Below are 25,845 nucleotides of genomic sequence, written 5' to 3'. Positions count from 1 at the left end.
CAGAGGGGATGGCCTCAAGTTGTGCCAGGGGAGGTTCAGGTTAGAAATGAGGAAACATTTCTTCTCAGAAAGAGCAGTCAGGCATTGGGACGGGTTGCCCAGGGAGGTGGTGGGGTCACCGTCCCTGGGGGTGTCCAAGGAAAGGTTGGACGTGGTGCTGAGGGACATGGCTTAGTGGGTGACACTGGTGGTAGGGGGACGGTTGGACCGGATGATTTTGGGGACTTTTCCAACCCCAATAACTTTATGTGGGGTACCAGCGCCTTCCTCCCGTCACGGGGCGGGGAAGGGCGGTCCCTCCCGGCGCGCCCCTCCCCTCCCGAGCGCGGTTTCGGCTCCGCCCGGCGGCAGAGGAGGAGGCGGAGGCGGAGCGGGGAGGCCTCCAAGATGGCGGGCGTGCCGGCCGTGCGCATCAGCATCGAGTCGGCGTGCGAGAAGCAGGTGCAGGAGGTGGGGCTGGATGGCAGCGAGACCTACCTGCAGCCCCTCTCCATGTCGCAGAACCTGGCCCGCCTGGCGCAGCGCATCGACTTCAGCCAGGGCTCCGGCTCCGAGGAGGACGAGCCGGGCTCCGCGGGCCGCGCCTGGGCCGAGCCGGGCGAGGCGGAGGATGAGGAAGGTGAGGGGCGGCCGGGCCCCGCCGTCGGGTGGCCGCCACCGAATTGCGGTGGGAGAGGGGCGAAAAGATGCGGGTGCCGCCTTGTTTTGCTGTGATTCGTGAAACGCGCTAACAGGGAGGCTTGCGCCTTTGTATCTTACAAGCCTTGCTTTCGCTTTTAGGGTTGGTGAAGTTCCAGCCGTCCCTCTGGCCTTGGGACTCGGTGAGGAACAACCTGAGAAGCGCCCTGACGGAGATGTGCGTGCTGTACGATGTCCTCAGCATCGTCAAGGATAAGAAGTTCATGACCCTCGATCCAGTCGTGCAGGAGCCCCCTCCTCCCAAACAGGTAAGTCGCAGCGCCTTGTGTAGTTCATATGATTCGATATCGAAGACTTTGTTTCGTTGAGGCTTTTTCATGTGTGTTACATGCAAAATGTATTAAAGCATTCCACATCATGTCCTGGTTTAGTGCTGTATGGGTGAGTGGGAAGGCCGAGAATGGGAGGCGAGGCTGATTTCAAAGGCCTCTTTGTCAGGGCTGTAAGTCACAGTGCTTCCTGTGCATGTTCAATACTGATGTGAAAGTGATTCTAAATCAGCTGCTCAACATACAGCAAAAGCTGCTTATCAGTTGCTGTCAATTAGCTTTTACTAATAATAATTTCAGGTGACTTAAAATACAACTTTTTTTTTTTTCCTTTTAGAATCCGCAGTTCCTACAGTTGATTTCCAAAAAGAAGTCATTAGCTGGAGCAGCTCAAATCCTGCTGAAAGGAGCGGAAAGATTATCCAAATCAGTGGCAGAAAACCAGGAAAATAAGCGACAAAGAGACTTCAACTCTGAACTGTTGAGACTGAGACAACACTGGAAGCTGAGAAAAGTGGGCGACAAAATTCTTGGTGATCTGAGCTACAGAAGTGCAGGTATACAGTAGATTTTTTTATTTATTTTATTATTGCCAAGAATGGAAACGTATATTTTACAAAGTATTTTTAAACTGGAAAAATACAGGGGATATCTTTAATAATGAATAACAGTTAATAACAGATAATTATGTGACAAAATTACAGAAGGAGGAAACGATTTATTATCAGGGAAAATATTCTGATATTATCAGGGAAAACATCCTTAGGTAAGTGACCTTAAAGGCTGGCAGACTTTTAGTAAAGATTGCTTTGTAGAACAATTCTGTATTGGCAGTAAGGTTGATCAGTTGACAAGTAGATGCTGTAACTCTTTGGCTTTTGTCTACGTTTGGTCTGTGAAGCATTTTAAAACATTGAGGAGTATCTTGTATTTTTCTCTGAACACTGATTCATTATTTCTGTTGTCACTTCTGAGAACTGAAGCTGAGAATATGCATTATTACATGAATTTCAGTGAGAGGAGTTAACGAACCCAGAGTCTAGAGCTGATAACATGGAACGAAGGAGTGAATGCAGAATAAATAAAATTTGTAGATATAAAGCAGGCATCTGAGCTGGTTATATTGGGCACCTGATGTAGTCAGCGAAGGAGGGGAAAGAGAAACTTAGGGCTATTCATCTTCTGTTAATGAAGAAGCTGTGTGTGTGACTCTTCTTGATGATTTATCTTAAAGAACATGAAATGTTCCCTGGATGTAACAGGGTTGCAGATGTGGACATCTGTCTCTATCGGTCTCACCCAAATGGCTGGCTGTATGGTTGCTTTTTACAGACCGAACCCAGTCATAGCTTTTAAACTGCAGGACAAACATAAGCAACATTGCTTTATAGCAGGTGTTGCACCTTTACTTGCTATCTTATATTAGAATATTAGATATCACCCACTTGAGGACTGAGATGCTGCCGTGCTGAAATTAACTTTCTAAATTCCCTATATTTTTAAAGATTTCATTAAGAAATTAGAGTTGAGCGTAAACTATGGAGCTCTGGAGTCTTAGATGCATTCTGAAACAGAGGTTTGGGCTTCCTTGTTTGCAGGAGATGCTCTATAGTCTCAGGGCCGTGACGTTGTTGGCCTCAGAGGGATGTGGTGGGACAACTTGCGTGCTGTGAGAGATGGTTACAGGCCCTACAGGAGAGGGAGGCAGGGCAGAAGAAGTGGGTTAGCCCTGTATGTTAGGGAGTGCCTGGACTGTGTGGAGCTGGACAGTGGAGATGTGTCAGGGTGAAGGGAAAGGCCAGTAAGGCAGATATTATGGTGGGGGTCTGTTGTAGGCCACCCAACCAGGATGACGAGGTAGACAAAATACAAGCAACTAGGAGAGGTCTCACAATCACTAGCCCTTGCGGGAGACTTCAACTTCCCAGATGTCTGCTGCAAATAAAGTACAGCAGGGAAGAAACGGTCTAGGAAATTCCTGGAGTTTATGAAGGATAACTTGTTGACATAAGTGGTGAGGGAAGGTGCCCCACTTGATGGGCTGTTTGCAAACAGGGAAGGACTCGCGGGTGATGTGATGGTTGGAGGCTGTCTTGGGCACAGCAATCACAGAATGATGAGGTTTTGATTCTTGGCGGAGATCACAGCAATTACAAAATGAAGAGTTTTTGATTCTTGGTGAAGGAAGGAAGGTGGTTAGCAGGACTGCTGCGTGGATTTCTAGAGGGGAGACTTGGGCCTATTTAGAGGCCTGGTTGACGGCCCTTTGGGGGAGGTGGCTCATAAGGGTAAAGGAGTCCAGGAAGGCTGGGCCTTGGAGAATGAAATCATAAAGGCCCAGAAGCAGGCCATCCTAATGTACCAAAACTGAAGCAGGTGAAGGAGAAGATAAGTCTGGATAAACGGAGAGTTTCTTGTGGAACTTAAGAAGAAAAAAGCTTGTCAGCTGTGGAAGAAGGGGCAGGCAAATGGGGAGGGCTCTAGAGCTGTTGTCAGGTTGTGCAGGGAGAAAAACAGGAAGGCCAAGGCCCAACTGGAACTCAGAAGGCAATTAAAAATACTCATTTATAAATACATCAACAGCAAAAGGAGGATTAAGGAGAATCTCCAGCCTTTATTGGATACGAGGGGAAACATAGTGGCGAAAGGATAAGGCTGAGAGACTTAAAGCCTTTTTTGCCTCTGTCTTTGTTGGTAAGGCCGATTGTAGTCAGGGTGCCCAGCCGCCTGAGCTGGGAGATAGTGACAGGGAGTGAGACAAAGCCTCTGTAACCCAGTGGGAAACTGCAAGAGACTTCCTCCGTGTTGTGAATGTTCACAAGATGATGGCCCAGCTGGGATTCATCCAAGGAGGAGCTGGCAGAAGCGCTCACCAAGCAGCTTTAAGTAACCTGCCAGCAGTCCTGGCTAACCAGGGAGGGCCCAGTTGACTGGAGTTCAGCAAAAATGACTTCAATCTATCAGAAGGGCAGGAAGGAGGATCCAGGGAATGACAGGCCTGTCAGCCTGACCTTGGACACAGGGAAGGTTGTGGAGCTGAATCATCTGTGATGATTCACGTCACAGTGAATCTGAATCACATCAAGATCACGTTCAAATGAAATTCCAGATCACATCACTGTGATCTTATCTTGAATGTCATTTTGCGGCACATAATGGACAACTGAGTGATCACAAGCAGCCAGCATGGGTTTATGAAGGGCACGTGTTGCCTGACTAACCTGATCTCTTTCTATGACAAGACGATCTGCTTAGTAGATGAGGGAAAGACTGTGGATGTCCTTTACCTCAGTTTTAGTAAAGTGTTTTGACACTTTCCCATGGTATTTCCCTGTCTGCTCATGGCTTGGACAGGTGTATGGTTTGTTGGCTGGATGGCCAGGCTCAAGGAGCCGTAATGAATGGAGTTTGGTCCTGGTGGTGGCTGGTCACCACTGGCATTCCCCAGGGCTCAGTGTTGGAGCCTGTTTTGTTTAACATTTTAACATAGATTTGCATGAGGGGATCAAATGCTCCCTCAGGAAATTTGCAGATGATGCCAGTTTAGGTGGGAGTGTTGATCTAATCGAGGGTAGGAAGGCTGTGCAGAGGGATTGGGAGAGGCGGATCGATGGGCTGAGGCCAGTTGTGTGACATCCAACGAGGGTAAGTGCTGGGTGCTGCTCCTGGGGCACCACAACCCCATGCAGTGGTATAGGCTTGGGGAAGAGAGGCTGGAAAGCTGCCTGGCAGAAAAGGGCTTGGCTGTGCTGGTTGACAGCTGGTTGAACACGAGCTAGTGGTGTGTCAGGTGTGCAAGAAAGCCAACGGCATCTTGGCTTGTATCACAACTAGTGTGGCCAGCAGGACTGGGGAGGTGATTGTCCTGTTGTACTTGGCACTGCTGAGGCCGCACCTCGAGTACTGTGTTCAGGTTTGGGCCCCTCACCACAAGAAGGATGTTGAATTGCTCCTGTGTGTGCAGAGAAAAGCAACAAAGCTGGTGAAGGGCCAAGAAAACAAGGGCTCTGAGGAGCGGCTGAGGGAACCGGGGGTGTTTGGTCTGGAGAAGTGGAGGCTGAGGGGAGACCTCATCAGTCTCTCCAACTGCCTGAAAGGAGGTTGCAGAAAGGAGGGTGTTGGTCCCTTCCCATTGGAACGGGCTGCCGATGGTTGGACTTGGTGATCCTGAAGGTCTTTTCCAACCTGGATGATCCCGTGTTTCTAATATGCATGTCTCTGTTCTTCCTTGATTAGGTTCCCTTTTTCTTCATCATGGCACATTTGAGGTGATCAAGAACACTGATATTGACCTGGATAAAAAGATACCTGAGGATTACTGTCCTTTGGATGTTCAAATTCCGAGTGATTTAGAGGGATCAGCCTATATAAAGGTTTGCCAATATCTTTAGTAATTTAGCATGGGTTTTATGTTTATTGTACATTTGCAACAAAGAACAAGCATTAAAAAAAAAAACACTTTTCTTTTTCATCCCCTCGTAGGTTTCTATTCAGAAACAAGCTCCAGACATCGGTGACCTTGGGACAGTAAATCTCTTTAAAAGACCCATGCCAAAATCAAAACCAGGTATAGTTATGTGTTGTTTTCTGAGCACGTTATCAAGAAACTGGAAAATTCTTGCACAGAGCTTGAAAGAAGAGTGAACGAAAATATTCTAACTTAAACTGAAATTTTCTGCTTGGGCTTTGGAAACAGGACATTTTCAAAGTGTATTCCTTCCATGTTTTATACGTGTTTATGCAGTTTATGAAATAAAATCCCTAAATTTGTATTTAAGTATACTGGAGTGCCTTGAGCATGTAACTGAAAGTACATCAAGATACCGTGGTTCAGCCCCTTACAGCCCATTTATCTCAACTGAACTGAAGGACTCTTCACTCTTAATTTTGCCCAAAATAAATCATTTGTTGCTGTGACTCACGTATTTTCTCTGAATCTGAAAGGTGCTGGGCAGCATGTCTTAACTACTGACAGCTCACCTGGCAGCAGCTTGGTTAAGCTGATACACGCCAGTATCTGTAGCTGTAAACCTTTGGGATTGTAAACTCAGTTGTTTAGGATAAAGAAAGAACTTGTTTCTGGCAGGATTTTACTTCATAGTGGTCTGTGTGCTGCTTTGAACATAGACATGATGCTATGTTATGTGGATATTTCATACAGCATTCAGGCTACAGTATAGACCAGAATCTTACAAGAATTTGGGGCCTATAAATAATTTGAAAGTACATATTTAAAATTATTTTGTTGGTTTTTGCAGAGTGAGTTAAATAAAGCCAGAAGCTTCTTTAGAAGTAAATGGCAACTTAGGAAACTGAGGTTCACGAGCAGAATTCACGGAAGATCTGGGAATATAATGGCAGTTCCAGAAGGGACTAGCGATTTACAATATACGTATATGTGTATACGTACATATATACGTTCAATATACATATAAAACAAAGTAAAATTCAGTAGTGTTATCTAAAAGTGCTTGCTTAACAGATAAAACTTTGAAAAATACTCAGTTTGGATAGAAGATAATGACTACCTTGCTGCTATAATGATTGCATTCAGGCCACGTCTCACAGCTACCGCTGAATATCTGATACCTGGAGGGGAAAAAAAGAAGGTAACTTCTCTTTACTCTTCTGAAAACATTAATTCATGTTTTTAAGGTTCTCCACACTGGCAGACAAAACTGGAGACTGCACAGAACGTTCTCTTATGTAAAGAAATCTTTGCCCAGCTGTCACGAGAAGCTGTTCAAATTAAATCACAAATTCCTCACATTGTTGTGAAAAACCAGATCATCTCCCAGCCTTTCCCAGGTAGGATTATTTGCTTAAATACAGTCTGAAATTCTGTTTGATGTGACAAAAAAAAAAAAAAAAGGCAAAACAACAAAAAAAAAGTGTGTTAATCTTGCTCCTCAAAGAATTTGAAAAAGTTTCCCAGAATTTTGCTTTCTAATTATAGTAAGACCGAACTAATACATTTCAGTTTGTAATTTACAAATATTTTATTGTATGGATTATGATTTGTTTCTGATTTGTTATTTTGTCAGTAGCATTTAACGTTGTCAACTATAACGATATGTGTACGTAGCAGTTTGGAGCTGTGCGTGTCATTGCTGCTGTGGATTTCTTGTAGGTGAAACTGAAGACCTTAGCTAATGGGTTTTCAGAAGAACTAAGATTAAAAAGGGGTATACAGCTAATTATATCTTACGGGGAATGTTTCTGTATTGCTTGAACCTTTTTTTAAGAAAAAGATGGTGAATGTTGGTTGGTGAAGAATAAGAAGTTCTTAGCAGCAGGCTTGAGAACTTTTAGTATCCTTAATTTTTTAATCTGCTTGCGCAGGTTTGCAGTTGTCTATTTCTCTGTGTCACTCTTCCAATGACAAAAAATCACAAAAGTCTGCTGCCGAAAAACAGAATCCAGAGGATCACCTCTATGTTCTGGAACATAATTTGCATCAACTTATCAGAGAGGTAATGTGTTTATGGTCAAGTATTGAAGAGTTCGGGTTTTTTTTGGCTTTTGTTCAGGCTCACACGTATTACAACAGAAAGCCACTAGAGGCCAGTAAACTCCTATCCGTTTGTGTGAGGCAGCCTGCCGCTCAGTTCTGCTACGCGTGGGTGATGAGGGAGTTGCAGTTACGCTTTCTTGGAACAGTAGTTCTGGAGTTAACCTTAGGCCTTGCTGCTTGCTTCAGAAAAGCTGTGCGAGGTCTTTGCAGTACAGCTCCCTTTTTCCTTTGAGTCTGAGTGTTTGTCAAGTACCGGAATTGAGCATTGGTTCTGACCGGACTCCCGTTAGGAAAGAAGAATCAATTACTATAGTAACTTTGCTTTGTTTGAGGTCCACTGCTTGCTTCAGTGTTTTAGATTCTCATGTAATCAAGTGGAAGGACCTGGGGTAGGAGGTTGAGATGTGCTCCCCTCCTGAACAAATCAGACAAATTGCAGGTATCTAAGTAGTTGTGAAACCATGTTCCTGAGAGTGTTCATATCCTTAGAGCATGGCTCCACAAGAGATGAAATTATGCGGAACTGTCCAGTGTTTTTAAACACTGAGCTAAGGGACTTGAAGCTTTGGCTTAGTGCCCAGCTCTGTTGTGAATTTTGTTTCATGATTTTAAAATTTTTTGTACCTCAGTTTTCATCTCTAAAATGCTTCCTTGAGTTTTAGACTGCAGACTTGTTAGTGGGAGCTACTGCTATACTACCAAATTTTTCTTAGCTGGTAACTTATTTGTTTTAAATCAGTTTCTCCTTTCATCAAGGTTTGAAAGACGTGCCTAAACAGGGAGGCAAAGTGTGATTAGAAAGCTGTTTTTATATAAACCGCTGTCAAGCTTATGAAGTCAGAAAAGGTACACTTTGTGAAAGTATGTACACTTCTAAGACTCAGTGTGAAACAGAATGTTGTAGTATACATACTGCTTCTTGCAGTTGCACTTTCTCTTACAACAGCTGTTGTTTGTTTGCAGTGTCACAAGCAAACCCTGAGCTCAACAGTGATGCCACATCCAGCTAGTGCACCTTTCGGCCATAAGAGAATGAGACTAGCAGGACCCCAGGCTTTTGATAAAAATGAAATCAGTGCTTTACAGTCAAACGAAGGACTTTTGGAGAAGATAATAAAGCAGGCAAAACACATCTTTCTGAGACGCAGGTAGGTCACAGGCTATTCTTGTTGAAGTTGTGATAAAGTATATCTATGTAAAACACAACTGATCTTTTTTCAGTGTTCTTAAAACTAGCTTCTTCTTGATTCTTTATTTTGAAGTACTAAGAACAAATAACATATCAAGTATGAGTAAACAACACTTAACTAGTTAAAAAAAACAAACAGATCTCTGAGATCTGTGACAGCTGTAATGTAGGCTGCTGATAGTTGTCTCTACTTTCCCTATACTGTATAAATCCTTTTTAGTATTCTTTGCTGTGCAGTAGCTGATACTGAGTAATACCACTTCCGTATTTCTGCAGAATATGTGTGAAATTGCGTAAACAAGTGTGCTTCATTTGCACCTGAATGGTGCTGAAATAGAACTTTCATCTGCATGGCTCTGTAAAACTAGCAAGCTTTTTGTGTGGCACAAAGAAAACCAAACTCATAATCTACACACTTCCTTTTTTTTTTTTAAAAAAAAAAAACAAAAACATGAACTGGCAAGATTATTTTGGGTGGAATGTGTCTCTCTCTTCTAGAACTGCTCGAACCATTGACAGTCTGGCTAGCCGTATTGAGGATCCTCAGATTCAGGCCCACTGGTCAAACATAAATGATGTTTATGAATCCAGTGTTAAAGTTCTAATAACTTCTCAAGGATATGAACAGATATGCAAGTAAGTATGAAAATGTTTGAATCTTTCTAGTTGTAAATTGATGCTGCAATGGCAGGGAGTATTCAAGTTCTGCTTTACAGGTTTAAGACAGAAAACAGAATTTGTCTTAAGACAGAAAACTAGAAAACCGTTTTTCGTATAGAAGTAATTTATTTTTCTGCGTGGTGGGAAGGAACAACCACCATAAGAAAGCTCTCACCCACTTTACAATGCATTTAATGAAGAAACTAGTAAATTGTTAACTTATTAAGCAGAGTTTCTTTCAAGGGAGGAATTGAAACAGGAAGTGGTCATTGAGGAGGATTTAGTTCAGATGGAGATAGCTGAGTATGAAGTATTTCTGTATGTGCTGGATTCTAAACTTCCAGTTTGGTCATGGAGAGCTGGTTGCTGCTCAGTCCTAGCTTGGTTACATAGGAACTGAAATGTGAAGCTCATTTATGCTGTTATTACGTTGACATTGAAATACGAGACATCATGTTCCAGAAATGAATGTCTACATGCTGACCAGCGGCAAATTAACTATATGGACAAGTGGACGGACTAGTTGCTTTAGCACCATTTTCCCATTTTGAGCAGTCCTTTCTGGCTGCTTCCACGCCGCGGAGCAGGTTGTGGTCACTGGTACAATTTGCAGTCTCGGTTCCAGAGACACCTGCTGCTCAAGACTTAGGTAGAACAGTAACCATCATTTTCCCATGCACCTCTGGAAGGAAGCTTGGGAGGGAGCTGTGAGGCACCTCAGGAGGTTCCTTGACCTGAACAAGCAGTGGACTGGCTCTGGGAGCACGCCATGCCCTGCAGTATAGAGGGAGGTGTTGAGGTGAATGATGAAATTGAGATATTTTGAGTTGCTGTTGTATTCTATGGGCTTTGCACCATCCTCATGTTAGAGTTCCTATAAATTAATGGGAGGGATTCTGTGTTCTAGAGCAAGCTTCCTGTTTTCAGAAGTTTTGTAACACATTTTGAATAAACGTGCATCTTGTCTTCAAAGATCCATTCAACTACAACTGAACATTGGAGTTGAACAAATCAGAGTAGTGCATAGAGATGGAAGAGTTATTACCTTGTCCCATCAGGAGCAAGAACTGCAGGATTTCCTTTTATCTCAGGTAGAGTTGTATACGTTATTCTTCTATTTCTAATAGTGTGTTGGGGAAGAGGAGAAGTGAAAATCCCACATTTATCTTTGTAAAAAAAAAGTATTAGATAATTAGAATAAAGGTATTGCAAATAGGAAGGTGGATGACTTTTTTTCAAGTATGTTTGTGTAGTGACTTTAGCAACTGATATTAAATAGGATGCCAGTTTTTACAAAGGTCACCAGCAGTAATGTTTTTACACTCCCAGTGAAATGCATTTGCTTATGCTACTCATTATCAGTGCATTAAGATTTTTGCTGACTTCAGAACAAGCAAGCAAGAGTCATAGCAGACTATAAGGTATTCAATATATGAAGCTTGCTCTAACCAAATCCAATTTAGAGTAGAGATTTTAATGAGTCCACAATTACTGTCATTTCAGCGCTGTCTTGTTCATGTTTGCTTTGCAGCAGCCATTACTAAATCAGCTGATATTTGAACCGTGGTTTCTTAATTGTATGGAGCAAGCCGCTGGTTTTGTTCAGAAGTGGCAGTCTTGCTAATATGCATTATAAATAGCCAAAATACAGGCCTTTAATAACAATGGTTGGCCTGTTGCAGTTACATGAAACTCTGCGACACAAAAGAAAACAAGTTGAAACAGGTTCTGCTGACGGTATCTCTTTTTGATCAAGCGTTTTCAGGCTTTTTCAGAGAATTGCTAACAGTGCTAGGCTCTTCCTTGGAATGAGCATTAAATTTTCATACGGAAAAACTTAAGTTTCCAATCTTCTAAGCTGTTAAGGCTCAATGCTTAAAGCACTTGGAACACTAATGGAGATAATCGTGTCCAAGAACCTCAGCTCTTATTTATTTGAGTTTGCCATAATACTTACTTGCACAGATATTTTAGTTATTTTAGAGCAGAGGTCTCATCTCCTGTCCAAGAAAAAATATTTCAATATCCTGTTCATAACACTTTAGTTAGGTGTTAATTGAAAACAATACTTTAAAAAAAATAAAAAAGGCATATAAGCCCATATACCTATGGAAAATTCATCTGCAGAGTGTACTTAATACAGTGGTCTCTGTCTGCAAAGGAGATTATCAGTAGTGCTTTCTTCAAGTTAGACTTACATAGCATATTAAAAAAAGTTCCTCCAAAACTTGAGAACATAAGATAAAAGTCGCTTTTATAAATAGCTACTGTCCAGCAGCAGAAGAAAAAGCTTGGTAAAACCAGTATTCAGTTAATTCTGTGGTGTGCAAATATTGATGAGATGAACTTGTTGTTATCTCTCAGATGTCACAGCACCAAGTACATGCGGTTCAGCAGCTTGCAAAAGTTATGGGATGGCACGTGCTGAGTTTCAGTAACCATGTTGGTCTGGGGCCAGTGGAGAGTATCGGCAATGCATCAGCGATAACTGTAGCATCACCAAATGGGGACTATGCCATTTCAGGTAATGTTTTCCTATTCCAAGTGTATACAAAATTCTTAAATGTGTTCTAAAGGGTTTTTAAGTCTTTTTCTAAAGCCAGTCTCTGGGATTTATAGAATAATGCCAACTTTGTGCAAAACGTTCTAGAAACAATCTCTTGTACCTGGAATTGACACCTAAACAGAATTAGTATATTAATAATAATAAATGTCTTTTTTACTGCGAGGGTGGTCAGGCCCTGAAACAGGTTGCCCAGATATGTTGTGGAGTCCCCATCCTTGGAAATACTCAAAACCTGACTGGAAATTGTCAAAAATCCCTTATCCACACAAGGAGAACACCACCGATCTCTCAGAGTTTTGCGATTAAAAGCAACAGAAATCCTTACTTTTATAATCCTTGCTTTTATAGATGCATTTCAAGAGATTTAGAATATACTTTTTTGAATGGAGTGGTGAAGAATACATCAAAGATAAGAATTAGAGAGGGGAAAAAAAAAGACTTGGTGTTCTTGACAATTCTACGGAAAAAGAGATGCATGTGTGAAGGGTTTTTTGTTGTTTTTCTGTTTTGTTTTGGTCAAATGTTTTCCTGATTTGGTGTAGCCAAGAGCATGCAGTGCTAACATAACAGAAGTAATAGAGAAGTGGGAAAACAGAGAAGGCAAATCCAAAGAGGAAAAACTCTTTATAAAAGAAAAAAAAAAGGTAGTTTTTTTCCAGCATATTTGGAATCGTCTAGGCAGTAACGTATAGCGTGCATGAGGAAGGATATTTAACGTGAGGAATTTCTAAAGTATAAAAGTACTCATAAAATCTCTGTTCTTCACAGTACGTAACGGTCCTGAAAGCGGCAGCAAAGTTATGGTTCAGTTTCCACGGAGTCAGTGCAAGGATCTCCCCAAAGGTGATGTACTGCAAGATAACAAGTGGAATCATCTTCGAGGGCCCTTCAAGGAAGTCCAGTGGAATAAAATGGAAGGGCGTAACTTCGTGTATAAAATGGAGCTCCTCATGGCAGCCCTAACTCCGTGCTAATAGTCCATCAGTCTGTCCGTGGGGGCTTGGAATCAGTGCTGTGCTGCAAAAGTTTGCTGCCCACGCAACAAAGGGAAACGGAGCCTATGGGGCAATACAAGAAAACAAAAATTTATTTCCTGTACAGATCTGTCTGTTGTAGCGTTTATAATAAATTGTTTTCAATGATATAGAGAATATGACTTTTTGAAAAAGTTCTTTTCAGCTGTACCTTTGCATATTGCTCTACCTAGATTAATTAGATATGTTAATGTTTTTTCATTTAAAAATAAGAAATTCAATAGGCCTGTGCTGTATGAAAGGTGCCTGCTCAAAGTGATACCCTTTTCTTCCCAGCCTCTACTTTTTCTGAATTGATTTTTGCAAATCTTTCTGAAAGAGGAAAATTCTGAGTAAGTTGTGCAATCACTAAGCCTTTTAGTGCCCTAGATCTCACACACACACACACACAAAAATTTCAAGTAACCAGTCTTCACTGTGCGATGTTTTTGGGTTGGGGGTTGATGGTGTACATCAGTTGTATAGTGATGTGGCCTCTGGACCGCCTGTTTCATTTCTTTTTGAGAGAGATGTTAGTGATTTAGGTTGAGAACACTACAAAGCCACGGCTTCTGATGAGTGTATGCAGTGTATGTTACTTTGCAATCAACAGAAGTTGCAAGCAGGCATGTAGAGGAACAACTCTTTATCTGCATGTAAAATTCTCCTGACTGAATTTGTGTGTATTTTTTTTTGGGAGGTGGTGTAAATTCATGTCTGAGAATAGAGCAGTAAGAGAGAGGAAGAGCAGGTAACTCATATGCAGTAGACCTTGGAACTCCACAGTCATGCTTTTTTTTTCCCCCTCTCTGCCCTGGCATCATCTGCCATCTAGAAAAACAATATTATTCATATTATTCTTATGGCGATCAGCTCTTTTGAGGTCCTAAAACAAAGAGGTAATATGTTTGTTTTTTTCTTTTCTTTTTGGTTGTAATTGTAGCCTTCTTGAAGCTTCTACTAAGGTGTTGCACAGAGCTTTTCTTTTGTGTGATGATTAATTGCTAAAGGTCTTTTTGAAACCTGTCTGTATAAGCTGGTTTAGACTTAAATCCGTATTGTGTTATGAGATGTATGTATATATATGAGGACACCTGCACATAGGCTATGCTTGAATTAAACCATTTTACTTCTGTAGTGACAGCTGTTATTTTGGTAATGTTCTTGAGCAATATGGAATAGCTGTTAGAAATGTGTGTTAAGCAACTGCTTGGGGCAAGCTGCTGTTCAGTGCGTATCCAAAGCAGCCACTGTGCTTACATTGGAATTTTACGTTGTGGAACAGGCTGCTACTGCAGTTCATCGAAATATTTGCCTCTGTGCAACTGAACTGTGGGAGAGAAAAGGGTTTTCTCATAAATTCTTTGATAACTCATGGAAAAAATATGGTTGAAAATGGCACATACGTCTTGATCTTGAGATGGGCGAGTCTTGCGCAACACCTGAGATGCCTGTTGCTATATTGCTTGGCTAGCAGAAGCTGTAGGATTGCAGGCAGAGAGGGGTTTTGTTCCCTTCAGCTCACAGCTGCATGCATTTGTCACGCATCTGGTTGCAATGAGGCAGTTTTAGCATCTTTCAATCAAAATTAGAAGATGAGTGTATGAAACTTAAAAACAGTGAAGTATATGGATAAATTTAACTCAAACTGACAAGTCTGCATGTAGCAGTAGTCTTTTTGTCAAATAAGCACTTCATTACCAAATAATCACTGTGGAACTATTAGGTTCTTATGGTTGCAGGATATGTTTCCTTCTGGGAGGGGAAAAAAATAAAAACAACACGTGCAAGGTGATCATTTCTCCTATTCCAGGAGTGTAAGCATTACACATCAGCTGAGTATCTTCACTTAAAGACTTTCAAGATTAGATGTTATTAAAAAACAACACACAAGATGATTTGAAACCTTCAACGTGTCTTTTCAAATTAGGAATCTCTGTGTATTCAACACCAATGAAAAAACAGACTGATACGACTTCTAACAACAGAGACAGTCTTGAAATTTTTGGTAGTATGTCTTTAAGCATGAGATGGAGACATTAATGGATGGTTAAGACCTTTACACTTGATTGCCAAAGCAATCTTAAGAACTTGGACATCTCTTTAATTAAAAAGTTTAAATGTAAAATGGTTTAATCCCTTTGATCACTTGGAATGTTCTAAGTATTAGCTTTTGCTGCAGTTTTGCATGCAGTTTATGAATGGAATAAGAGTTGCTATTTAATTTCTAAACTTCCATTTTTAAAAGCTTGCAGTAAAACTAAATTCTTCAGTCGCTCCCTGTGTGTAGCAAGGGACTGTTCCAAACAGCCTCATATTTTGTATATAAAATATTATTGACGTGGATAATGCATATTGACAAATACCAGTTTCACAGAATTTGAATGATGTCACACTACCTTTAATTATGCTATATTTTGGATAAACTTTTCCACTAAGGAATTGTCAAGGAGCAAAGCAGTGCATAAGCTAACTGCTGTATGGGATCACTGAATATTTTTTGAATCCCTCTTGTTCATGTAGGATATCACTACTTAAAAGCGAGATTGGTGGCAGCAGCATCAATAACCAAGGATGGGTGCCTGAAATTGCTTTATCTTTAGCCAAGCTGAGAGGTAGAACCACACTAGTCAGAAACTCCATACTGCTGTTACAGCACATCTAAATTGTAAGGATTTTAAATGGTCACTTACTACTTTTACCCTAACTTTCCAGCATTGTAGTTTAGAAGTGAAAGCAATCTCTATGATTAGAGCAATGAATTCAAAAGATCATTTATGCTTGCATATGTTTGCTGACTTTGACAATTACATTATTCAAGTAAATGTTAGTAGATAATAATGGTTTGACATGTAAGCTGCACTTAACTGTACTTTCTAAGCAAGTCTGGCAATGCACCTGCTATGTGCTCAGCTTAGTGAATAACTTCAAGTTCTAAGATGTAGGGACTGAAAAATAATAATCTGAAATAAAGTGAAAAAAATATGTATTTTCCGTATGCTATATGGATACCTTACAGAGTACTGCAAGCTTGGTAGTTAAAGCAGACACTTCTAGCTTCTGTGAAATCAATGCCTACTTCACTCAAAGATACAGAAGACTGGTAATAAATACATACTTAATGTGAAGAATTGGAACAAATTGTTCCTTTACAAAGCTGTGCTGTAGCTGGGATTTTAATTTAATTTTATTTTTAGTTTCTTTCTTCCTTGACGCAGGAAGGAGCAGCCAGCTGAATCTAACGTGAATTTATGAGTGGATGTCAGGCCCTTCGTACTACAAATGGCCCGTTCAATCCAGGGCTGACTTCTCAAAAGTATTGTGTTCAGGATGCTTTGGAAAAAGCTTTTTTAGCACCTATCTGCTTTATTACACACTTGGCAAGAGATTCTTTGTTTTTATGGGTCTAACCTCTGCACCTGAGCACAGAAGTCCTTGAGCAGAGGGAGGGGAAGCTGTCAGCATGACTTGTAAAAGTTGTAGGAGAATGAGCTGAAGTGTGAGAGGCAGTAGCAGCAGTTAAGCTCAAAAAGCCATGTGGCATCTGTAGACAGAGGTGAGCCTGCAGTCTCTTACATTTTCAATGTTTATTTCACACCGCTTTACAAAAGCAAAACAGGGTAATTTGAAGATTCATCAGTTTAGTGCTTTCCCTCTCACAAAAGCAAATGTTATTCCACACAGAGGATCTGCAGGTGGAGAATTCAAGCGCAGCATGCGGATTCATGCAAACACTAGCTAGCTTGCTTCTTGTTTTCCACAGAATAGGAAAGCAAAGGTGTCTTCTCTTAACTAGAGTGACTTCAGAACTGTAATTGTAAACACTACATTTCAAAGTAATGCTGTTTTAATTTTTCTTCCTAGATAGGCTGTTCATCAGTGGGCTCAGTTCGCAAAGGGCTCGACATCTTTCACAAGGAAACTTCGATATTTCTGCCGTGCCACAGGTGTGATACGTATTTTATCTGCCCACTCTAATTGTTACAGACAGCGTCAGCTTCAGTGCCTGTGTGCGCTTCCCCATTTAACAACCTTTCCTAGTAATGTAATAAAATGTGTGTTAATATCCCTGGGCAATGTAAACAATTGGAAATGTAAGTGGCGGAACTTTGACCAGCTTGGCGTTATTTCAAAGTCAGTTTTGTCTCGAGAAGAATTACAGTTTGTGTTCAGACCTTCAGGAAATTCCTTATGACTGAAAGTAGCAGCATATGCACAATAAACAGGATTCAATCCTTGCAGTTAATTTTTTTTAATGTAATACTGTAATTAGACATAATAAATTTACGTTGAATGATCCTAATGGCTGGTTGGTCTATAGCAGGATACTTGCCGTAGCCAAAATGCAGGCGTCCTTCAAGAGCATGATCATTTCCTTTATGGGTTGATACTAGTTGGTTGGTTGTTTTTAAGAGTGGCAGAGGCTGTAGATTTTATTAGTTAGCCACAAAAATGTGTTTGTGCTCAGCCATGAAAGCGTACTCTTTTACTTTGACAATGACTAGCAGAGCTGAAATTGTAACAGGTCAAAACAGCTCCATCAGACGCAGCTCATTTCATGTCCTATTAGCTTTGCAAGCCAAACAGCTTCTACAGTAGTCACAGACACTTTACCTTATAAGTTTCTTCTTGCTTTCCTTGCCAATACTTTCTCCTGAGGTAGAATTGTTATTTTTGTTATGAGACAGTCCTTGGCTAACATTCAATGGTTTCCAGTTCAATCTCTTCAGTTGTACTTGCTGCAAATGAAAGGATATTATTATCGATTGGCAAATGGATGGGAAGGTCCCCGTTCCAAAATTAACAACTCTGTGTTAATAGCTGAGACATTCTGAACTTTTTAATATTAGCTCAAGCTTACTCATCTACAATTGGGTTTTAAATACAAGACATTTCAAAATATTTGCATAAAGAGTCCCTCACCATGCTGAATGTGACTCTGGTTTTGTCAAGTACAAGACTAAAGGCACAATGAAAACTAAAACAAAGTCTATAGGGCCATTATACTTTTCTTTATGACTTCCAAAAGGAGGGCTGTCCTAAGGTGGGCTCAGGACAGAAGTTATGTCCCTGGTTGGATCCTGTTCTGGATGAGGACAGAGCAGGTGTCCAGTACTGCAGTATTCCTAAAGCCTGCCAAATAATGTATGGGATTCAGACTTTGTAAGACTCTGCCTCTATAGAAACATTGGCTTTAACTGAAGGAAGGAGAGGTTTTATCCAAGTAAGACTGTGTATTCTGGCATGATATGAAAATTTTCAGTAGCTACAGAAGCTCGTGAGCTGTGTGTGCACTGAAAAAAAACATCAGCAGCCCTTAGAGTCATAGGTGAGCAGCAGAAAGGAGGAGGCAGCGTAAGCCAAATTGATCTCTTTTGACATCAAGTTTTGCAGAGTTGACATAATGTCTGGACCAGGAGGCTTAGGGTTCCTGAGCATCTGTGTTGACCTAGTGAAATACTGACACTTTGGCTGCTTGAAATGTAACAGCTTAAGCAGCACTTCAAAAAAGAAACACAGATGTTTTACCTACAGGGCAAGAGACCACAAATGGATCTGCACTTACAAAAAATGGAGGTGAATGGCTGAAATGTTTTGAAGTGGTAAAAGAAACCACCCATTCCAAGGATTTGCCTAGAGCTTGAGCCCGTGCCCATAGCATGGCATCTTCTCTTGCTACCTAGGCAGTATATCCCAGGCTGTGGCTGGAAAGTTTCTTCTCTAATATGTGAAAGCTCCTGTCAGTGCATCTCTTGTGTTCTCTTGATCTGTCAACTCTGCTTTCCATGGCTGCTGCCTTCGGCTCATGTTAGGAGCCTGATTTTAATATTAGTCAATGTTCATTGAAGTTTGCAACTGGGTCAGCCATGAGGATGGATTAAAGGAGGGTGTTGGAAGGTGAAAAGAGTGGTGTGGTCCTCCATGAAGCGAGGTGGGGACCACTCCAAGGGCCATTTGAGTATCTTCCCCTTGGAGATAACCTTCTGCAGCAGAACCTGAAGGTGTTGCTGGTGCGCTTTGGCTCACGTCCCGTGACAGGGGGCGGTTATTGCAGCTCTGGCCTTTTCTCCCTAAGTTTGGCAGATAATGAGGTTGGGAAGTGTTTTGAGGTTTCTGATGTAAAATGTATACGGTAAATGTCCCGTGGATCTATCTGAACTAACAATCTATTATGCTGTTGCCTTTGTTAGTAGAGGGTTGAACAGGATAACTTAGCTGAGCCCATCCGATTCTGTTTCTCCGTCACTGCTTAGCACCTTTACAGCTCAAACTGTGAGTGAATTTTTGGCTCAAAATTCAGATTTGAGAACCCTGTACCTTGACTGCACTCTTAGATACCTGAGAGCTTATGTGTCGTCTTCTGGAATAGGTGCAGGGATTTATTACACAGCCACATGAAGCAGATCAAGATGGCAGATACTGCAGCGAGAAATGCAAAGAGAACCGCTACAAAATGTATATCTTCGTAGATAATCTCTGCAGGGAAGACAGAAATACACCATTAGAAAATTGTTTATGAGCAGATCAGTGTTTAAACACAGGGCAAAGCTGAGAACTCCCCTGAAATTCATACCATAAACATTGACTATGATGGCGCCGTAGGTGTTGGTTCCATGCTCCTCTGTGACAGTGACAAAATAGTAGCCAGCATCTCTCATGCCCACGTTCAGAAGCTGTATAGAGCCATTTTCAAAAATAGTCACTCTGTCCTTGTAGACAGCGGATATGTTAACGTAATTCCCACTTTTCCACTCCACAATTTTGGTGGTGCCCCAGCTCGACACATGCTTCCACTCAACGGTGGCGACGCCTCTGCAGGAGTATTCAACCGAGAGGAGGATATTTTGTGCCACCGTTGCGTTGATGTTGGGCTGTGGGACAGTTAATGATACTCCTCCAGGGGCTGAAAGAGAAAGGAGACAATAAGCGTGGAGGTGATGCAGCAGTGAGTGTCCTCGGCAGGATGGGACGTCTTGCAGGGAAAATTGTCCTGTCCCTGTGACCTGTTTTAGGAGAGGAGAGATTATCCTCTGCAGTTTCTCTCTCTCTCCACTGACTGTGGAAGGTACATACACGTCTAACTTAATACTAAACACATGTTTTATTTGGTTATAACCAGGAGAAATTTGTCTATCTTACAGGACAAGTAATTGCTTGTGTTTCAGTGTTTTGATACCCAAGAGGAGACGGTTTGGAAGAGTCTTTCTGGGGAAGGGAGCATAACATTTTCTGAAAAAAATGATCTTTGAATTTATCTCAAATGGAGGAATGGAAATCACATCCTCCTTTCATAAATCTCATCTTTAATACCTTTTAACAATCAAATTCTCTGTGTAAATGTATGGGAAAAATAAGTGCCACATTTGCTTAATAAGCTGAAGATCCCTGCAGTAGGCACTCCCTATCATTGTGCTGCTGTCTCTTCTCATGTCCCTGCAACCCACCTCTCTCCTCAGAGGTTAAATGAACCGTTTTTTTTGCGAGCAGTCCTCACCTCCCATCTCCCTCATGTCCCCCAAAGTCAATAGCTTCACAGTAATGTATTTACAACTTAAATGTTGAGTACTTACTCAAAAAAAGAAAAAAAAGATGGCATTTATGATTCCAATCACAATGTTCCAGTTTATGGGGACCTTAGGCGAGCCAAGTCAGCCTAATGCCCCCACTAAAATGGCAAGGAACAGTTTGAAGAAATAAGATTGTATAAAACCTGGCTTATTTACCTCATGCCATGGATCAAGAGTAAGGCTTTTGTGTTCATCAGAACTGGCTTGCCTTTAAAATCCTGCATTTAAACGGAAAGCTTAACTTCCATGGTCAAGGTAACCCACTATATCAGTTAATTATCATCCCCAAAAAGCAAGAACAGGCTTAAACATGTGAAGACTTGGCAAGGACTTCATTATGTTTGCAGGATGAGAGGGACATAGCAGGCTGCTGGAGAGGTCTAGTAGACTTTAAATCAGAAATAAAGTGTTAGCAACTTTTGAGACAACAGCTACATCAAGGCAGCCAGCTCTTGGCCAGTGCAGATAAATTGCATACAGTCAGAGGTACCTTGTTTCATGGGAAACACTGATTTCTTGGCAAAAACAGATACAAAAGAATATTGAATTCTAACACAATACACACTAATGTGATTATGGAGCTGTTCATAACAGCTAAACTGAACTGATTATTCAGTTTAATGCGTAACTGCAATAGCTCTGCTTGCGCGGCGGGGGGGGTTCTGCCTGAAGATTTGGATGAACACCAAACATCCAAGTTTCAATCGGTGTACGTAGTTTTTGAACTAGTGGCCCATTTCAGACGCTTGGCTAGAGGCTGAAAGCCTGTTATCCACAGCAATCAAAGCAGACAGATGGCAGATAAAGCACAGAGTAAGCCCTACCATCAAATGCCTTTTCCTGGTTCAGCTTGGAGGAGCTCACCACCCTGCTCTCATGATGCGGGCACATCCCGAGTGCTATTGCTGAGCTGAGGAGCGGTGGTGATCTGCAAATGTCGAACCCAGCGGGGCGAGAGGGTGAGTCCCTCAGCCGCGACGAGGGTGTGAGCGAAGCAGGACCATGGGGAAATGCCTCCTGGAGGCTGTGTGGGGTCTTCAGGAGAAAGAATGCTTAAAAAAGGCAACGAAAAACATCTCCAAGGGAAAGAAAATTAAAAAAAAAAAAAAAAAAGATAACCCTCTGGGCCAGTGATACCCCTGAGCAAGCACAAATGGGGAAGAGAGAGGTTAAGTGAATTTCAAGCTGACTCCACTCTGTTTAGGATCCCTCTAACAGGATTCAGAAGCTACTGGCTAAAGTAAGCCAGGGAAACTGGGGAAGCTGGTTTGGTTCCTAGATCTTCATCTATGGGACCAGCACAGGAGAAAGCCCCAGCCTCCCTGTTTTTTGACCAGATGGGGTGTAGGCTTTTTCCAGGATAAGACCCCTGGGGTTCTCCGTTCGTGGTACTGTGTCATGCTCGTGCTGCCCGCTGCCGCTGCAGGGACACCATGCTTTCCACCTCCAGCTCAGCTGTGCTCTCAGTTTTACCCTGCCTGCACAAGAGACTTGCCAGACCTGTGAAAAGGGATTTGTGACAGCTAGATAAACAGAACGGACGGGAACTTCTGGTAATCGCTGCAAATTGTTCCAATTGTTTTCTGTTCCGTGTGTTCAGTTAAAGGCCTTTTGCTCTGTTTCTGACCAGACAGGAGCTGAGTGTCTCACCACAGCTACTCTTTTATGCTTTGATAAAGGCATGACTTTGTTTTCAATATAAGACTGCAAGGTAAAGGTAAAAATAAATAAATTTCCTCCACTGAATTATTTGCATGTGTTCTGTCTCCATCCAGCACACTAAGCCGAGTATGGCAACGCAGTACCTAAACACAGAAACCCGTTTTTAACACGCAGTCTGCCTGGGTCACCTGAACCGGTCTGAGCTAAGCAGAGCCGCATCAGCCCCGAGAGCAAACATCGCACCCCCCTGCAGCACCCTGCGCAACGCCGCTGGGCGCTGCTGGCTGCGCCTACGAACCCGTACGGCCCCGCACGAGGCAGGACAAGGTGAAGGGGGTACCGATGCCGCCTGTTTGCTGGCAAACCGCTGCACCACGAACCCTTCGTCCGGCCAGGAGCTCGAGCTGGACGTGCTGCTTTGTGTCCCAGACCTTTTGACAGCCGCACCGGACGGGTTTGCTGGGTGGAGGAGTGCTGGTGGCGATGAGGCCGGTGCTGCTCACGTGGAGCTCTGGGGTCAAGCGCTGTTGGTCCCCAGAGAAGGGTCTCCGTGGACAGGACATCCACCCAGCGGTGTCCCGCTCGTGTGCTGCCTTGGTGAGGAAGGAGGCAGAGCACAGCGGCCAAACCCACAGCCACCCGCAGCGCTGCCCACCCTAATTCCTCTGTGTGGGTGCTGGGGGGCTCGTCGTGGTCCCAAAAAATCTTCCGAGCAGCCAGAGTGGAGGCCAGAAACAGGGGAGAGGAGGAGGAGGATAAAAGGAGGAGGAGGAGAAGGAGAGGAGGAGGAGGAGAGGAGGATGAAGAGGAGGAAGAGAGGAGGAAGAGAAGGAGGAGGAGGAGAGGAGGATAAAGAGGTTCAGCGGGGGATGAGAGGAAGATGAAAGGAGGATGAGGAGGAGGAGGAGGCTGAGAGGAGGAGGAGGAGGAGGGTGAAGGAAGGGGACGGGAGCCCGGGGGCGCAGCGGGGGCCGGGCACTTACTCTGCAGAGCCCACCCGGCGGCCAGGCAGAGGGTGACGGTGCCCACGACGACTCCGCGCCTCCGGCAGCCCCGCGGGGGTCTCATCAGCCGGCAGCCCGGGAGCTCGCATCGACCCCTCGGGGCGGGCCAGCCCGGCCCGGGGGAAGAAGCCGCGGGGCCTCTCCCTCCTTCCCGGCCTTCCTCCCTCCCTCCTCTTCCTCCCCAGGCACCGGGGCCTCCCCTCGGCTCCCCCCCGAGGCGGGTTTGAGGACACGAAGCCGCTCCGGGGCCCGGCCGCCGCCGCCGCCAGGAAATGAGCGCTGAGGGGCGGCCCCGGGCCCGCGGCGGGGCCGGGCCCCGGGCAGGGCGGCGGGGCTGGGCCGAGGAGCTCGGCTGGTCCCTGGGGAGCCCCGAGGAGCCGGCAGGGGAGGGCTGCCTCCGGGTTCAGACCCGGTACGAGGGGCTGTGCTGCCCCCCCGGTGAGGGCACGGCAGCGGGGTGCTGAGGGCGGCGTGCTCCGGGGTGCTGAGGGGCACCCCGGGCGGCTCGACGGACACCCCTGTGCTCCGTGATCCCAAACCTTTAGGGAGGGAGACAGCACTTTAGGTGACTCCAGGAAGGATTTTGAGGAGAAAGCCCCATTATACCTGGAGAGCACTGGTTTTTCATGAGCTTCTGGTCAGAGCTGGAGGGCGGTTTGCCCGGCCAGCTGGACTCCCAGCCTCGCACCACTGGAGGTTCCTTCTCGTGACTCGAGCAAGGCCTTAGATGCTGCCTCCACAACATCCCCACGGGCACGCTGATGGGGTTGGGGTGAGGGAAGCAGAGAGCGAGGTGCACGGAGAGCTGGCTGCACGGCCAGGCACCTGGACAAGGGGAGAAAAGGGGAGAAAAGGGGAGAGATGGACACGCTGGAACGAGCCTGGTGAAGGACTACGAGGGAGACTGAGGGTTTGGGCTACCTGTCACGCAAAGAGAGGCTGCAAGAGGAGGGAGTCTTCATCCTGGAGAAGGGATGGCTCAGGGCAATCTTGTTAACGTGTATTAATAGCTGATGGTGGGGGGAGAAAAGAAGACAGGGCCAGATTCTTCTCAGTGGTGCCCAGTGACAGGACAAGAGCTGACAGCCCTGTTCCCATCCTACTGTATGCAGCACAGGCACTGGGTGTTCTCTCCTTTTGATTGTCTTCCAGAAGCCCCCCCAAAATGCATGTTGTTCTTTCAGAAAAGCTGGGATAGCACAAGATAGGCAGAAACATGATTTGAAAACATATAAACGCCCCAATCCTGAAAACTGATCCTCGCGCAAAGATGGATGCTGCCAGGAGAGCCACCCCATGACTAATAAAAGGGTCGTACAGAGTGGTGGCGCTTCTGTAATTATTCCAATGCTTCTCCTCATGTTTCCCTCTCCTGAATATTTCCATAGTGTGGTGTGGAGAAGAGAAGAGAAGAGAAGAGAAGAGAAGAGAAGAGAAGAGAAGAGAAGAGAAGAGAAGAGAAGAGAAGAGAAGAGAAGAGAAGAGAAGAGAAGAGAAGAGAAGAGAAGAGAAGAGAAGAGAAGAGAAGAGAAGAGAAGAGAAGAGAAGAGAAGAGAAGAGAAGAGAAGAGAAGAGAAGAGAAGAGAAGAGAAGAGAAGAGAAGAGAAGAGAAGAGAAGAGAAGAGAAGAGAAGAGAAGAGAAGACACCTTGGTCTGTGCATTAGCTCTCTTCATGGGTGAGAGGAAAAAGAGATTCCCTACCTTGTAGGGTAGGGTACCTTGCAGGGGCACCAAGGTTTGCCCGCGCCCCTCAGCCAAGGACTGAGCTAAGACCCATAGAGGGGATGCAACCTGCATGGACTCCAGGGCCCATCTTTCGTTCAGGATGCAATAAAATCTCCGGTTTCCCTGACATCTGGTGCACCCCTTAAAGCTCAAGCAATGGGAATCGGGTGAAGGTACAGGGGAAAGAGAGGTCAGTGAGAACTCACTGCCAGAATATAGGCTCTGGCACACGTTTTGCAGCCTGCCTTGGTCTGGGCATGCCCTGGTGCTGGTGTGTCTGAGGGTGCAGAGGCACCTTACCTGTAAAAACAGCCTGTGAATTGCTGCCCCTCCACCCCATCTGTGTGAGCTGTTCCCGTGGTTCACCAGATCCCCTTTCTTCCATCAGGCCAGCATCATGCCTGTGATGAAAATGAGACCAGAACAAAAAGTCCTGCAATCCTTCTCCTAGGAGAGAACCCCAGTGGCAAGGTTTCTTCCTGACCCCATCTCTTCATGACGGTTTTATTTCTTAGAGCATTAAAGAAGGTTTCATGGTGATGTGACTTTACGTCATTACCCTTATTCATCTATTTAAACCTTAATGAAATTATTTTGAGGCTTTTGGTCCAGTGACCTGTTTTGGTAGCACAACATAAGGGGCATAGGCTTGAATAAAATGAATTGCACTTTGAGTAATTTAAAATGTATCCCGCTGGTTCCATCGATTTAATGTGCTCCATTGGAAAGACAGATGGTAGTCATGAAACTGAAATCCAGGTCTCGAGCTCTTCCCAGATACTGTGAGTTTTGGCTTTGCAGTATAGGGCAAATATCCAGTCCTGGGATAAGAAGCGAGTGTCTGTTTTCAGCATCAGTAATTAACAGCAACGAGATTTTGGATTCCACCTTTTTAAGGGGAAAATTATAAAACATCCAGATTAAAAACAAAACCAACCAACTAAACAAACAAACAAAAATCAGCAACAACAACAAC

The 25,845-nt window shown here is 43.7% G+C and overlaps 2 protein-coding genes across 2 annotated transcripts; one reads left to right on the top strand and one right to left on the bottom strand.

Moving 5' to 3' along the window:
* Positions 1–341: 341 nt before the first annotated feature.
* Positions 342–13,048, top strand: MED17 (mediator complex subunit 17). Its single transcript, XM_083828874.1, has 12 exons — positions 342–619; positions 781–947; positions 1,306–1,525; positions 5,205–5,341; positions 5,451–5,535; positions 6,624–6,776; positions 7,311–7,441; positions 8,446–8,630; positions 9,170–9,307; positions 10,305–10,422; positions 11,696–11,855; positions 12,666–13,048. Exons 1-12 carry the CDS (start codon positions 388–390, stop codon positions 12,869–12,871), a joined length of 1,932 nt encoding a protein of 643 aa, XP_083685000.1. The 5' UTR covers positions 342–387; the 3' UTR covers positions 12,872–13,048.
* On the bottom strand, positions 12,685–24,333 carry VSTM5 (V-set and transmembrane domain containing 5). The gene is made up of 5 exons (XM_083828960.1): positions 23,124–24,333; positions 19,485–19,814; positions 19,250–19,387; positions 17,525–17,649; positions 12,685–12,955 (listed from the first exon to the last, which is right to left on the bottom strand). The coding sequence occupies exons 1-4, from the start codon at positions 23,206–23,208 to the stop codon at positions 17,606–17,608; spliced, it is 597 nt and encodes a 198-aa protein (XP_083685086.1). The 5' UTR covers positions 23,209–24,333; the 3' UTR covers positions 12,685–12,955; positions 17,525–17,605.
* Positions 24,334–25,845: the final 1,512 nt, after the last annotated feature.

This window comes from Anser anser (assembly GCF_964211835.1).
Source record: "Anser anser genome assembly, chromosome: 1".
NCBI classification, from domain to species: Eukaryota; Metazoa; Chordata; class Aves; order Anseriformes; family Anatidae; genus Anser; species Anser anser.
The sequence above is the reverse complement of the archived record's forward strand: the minus strand, read 5'-3'. Positions and strand labels throughout refer to the sequence as shown.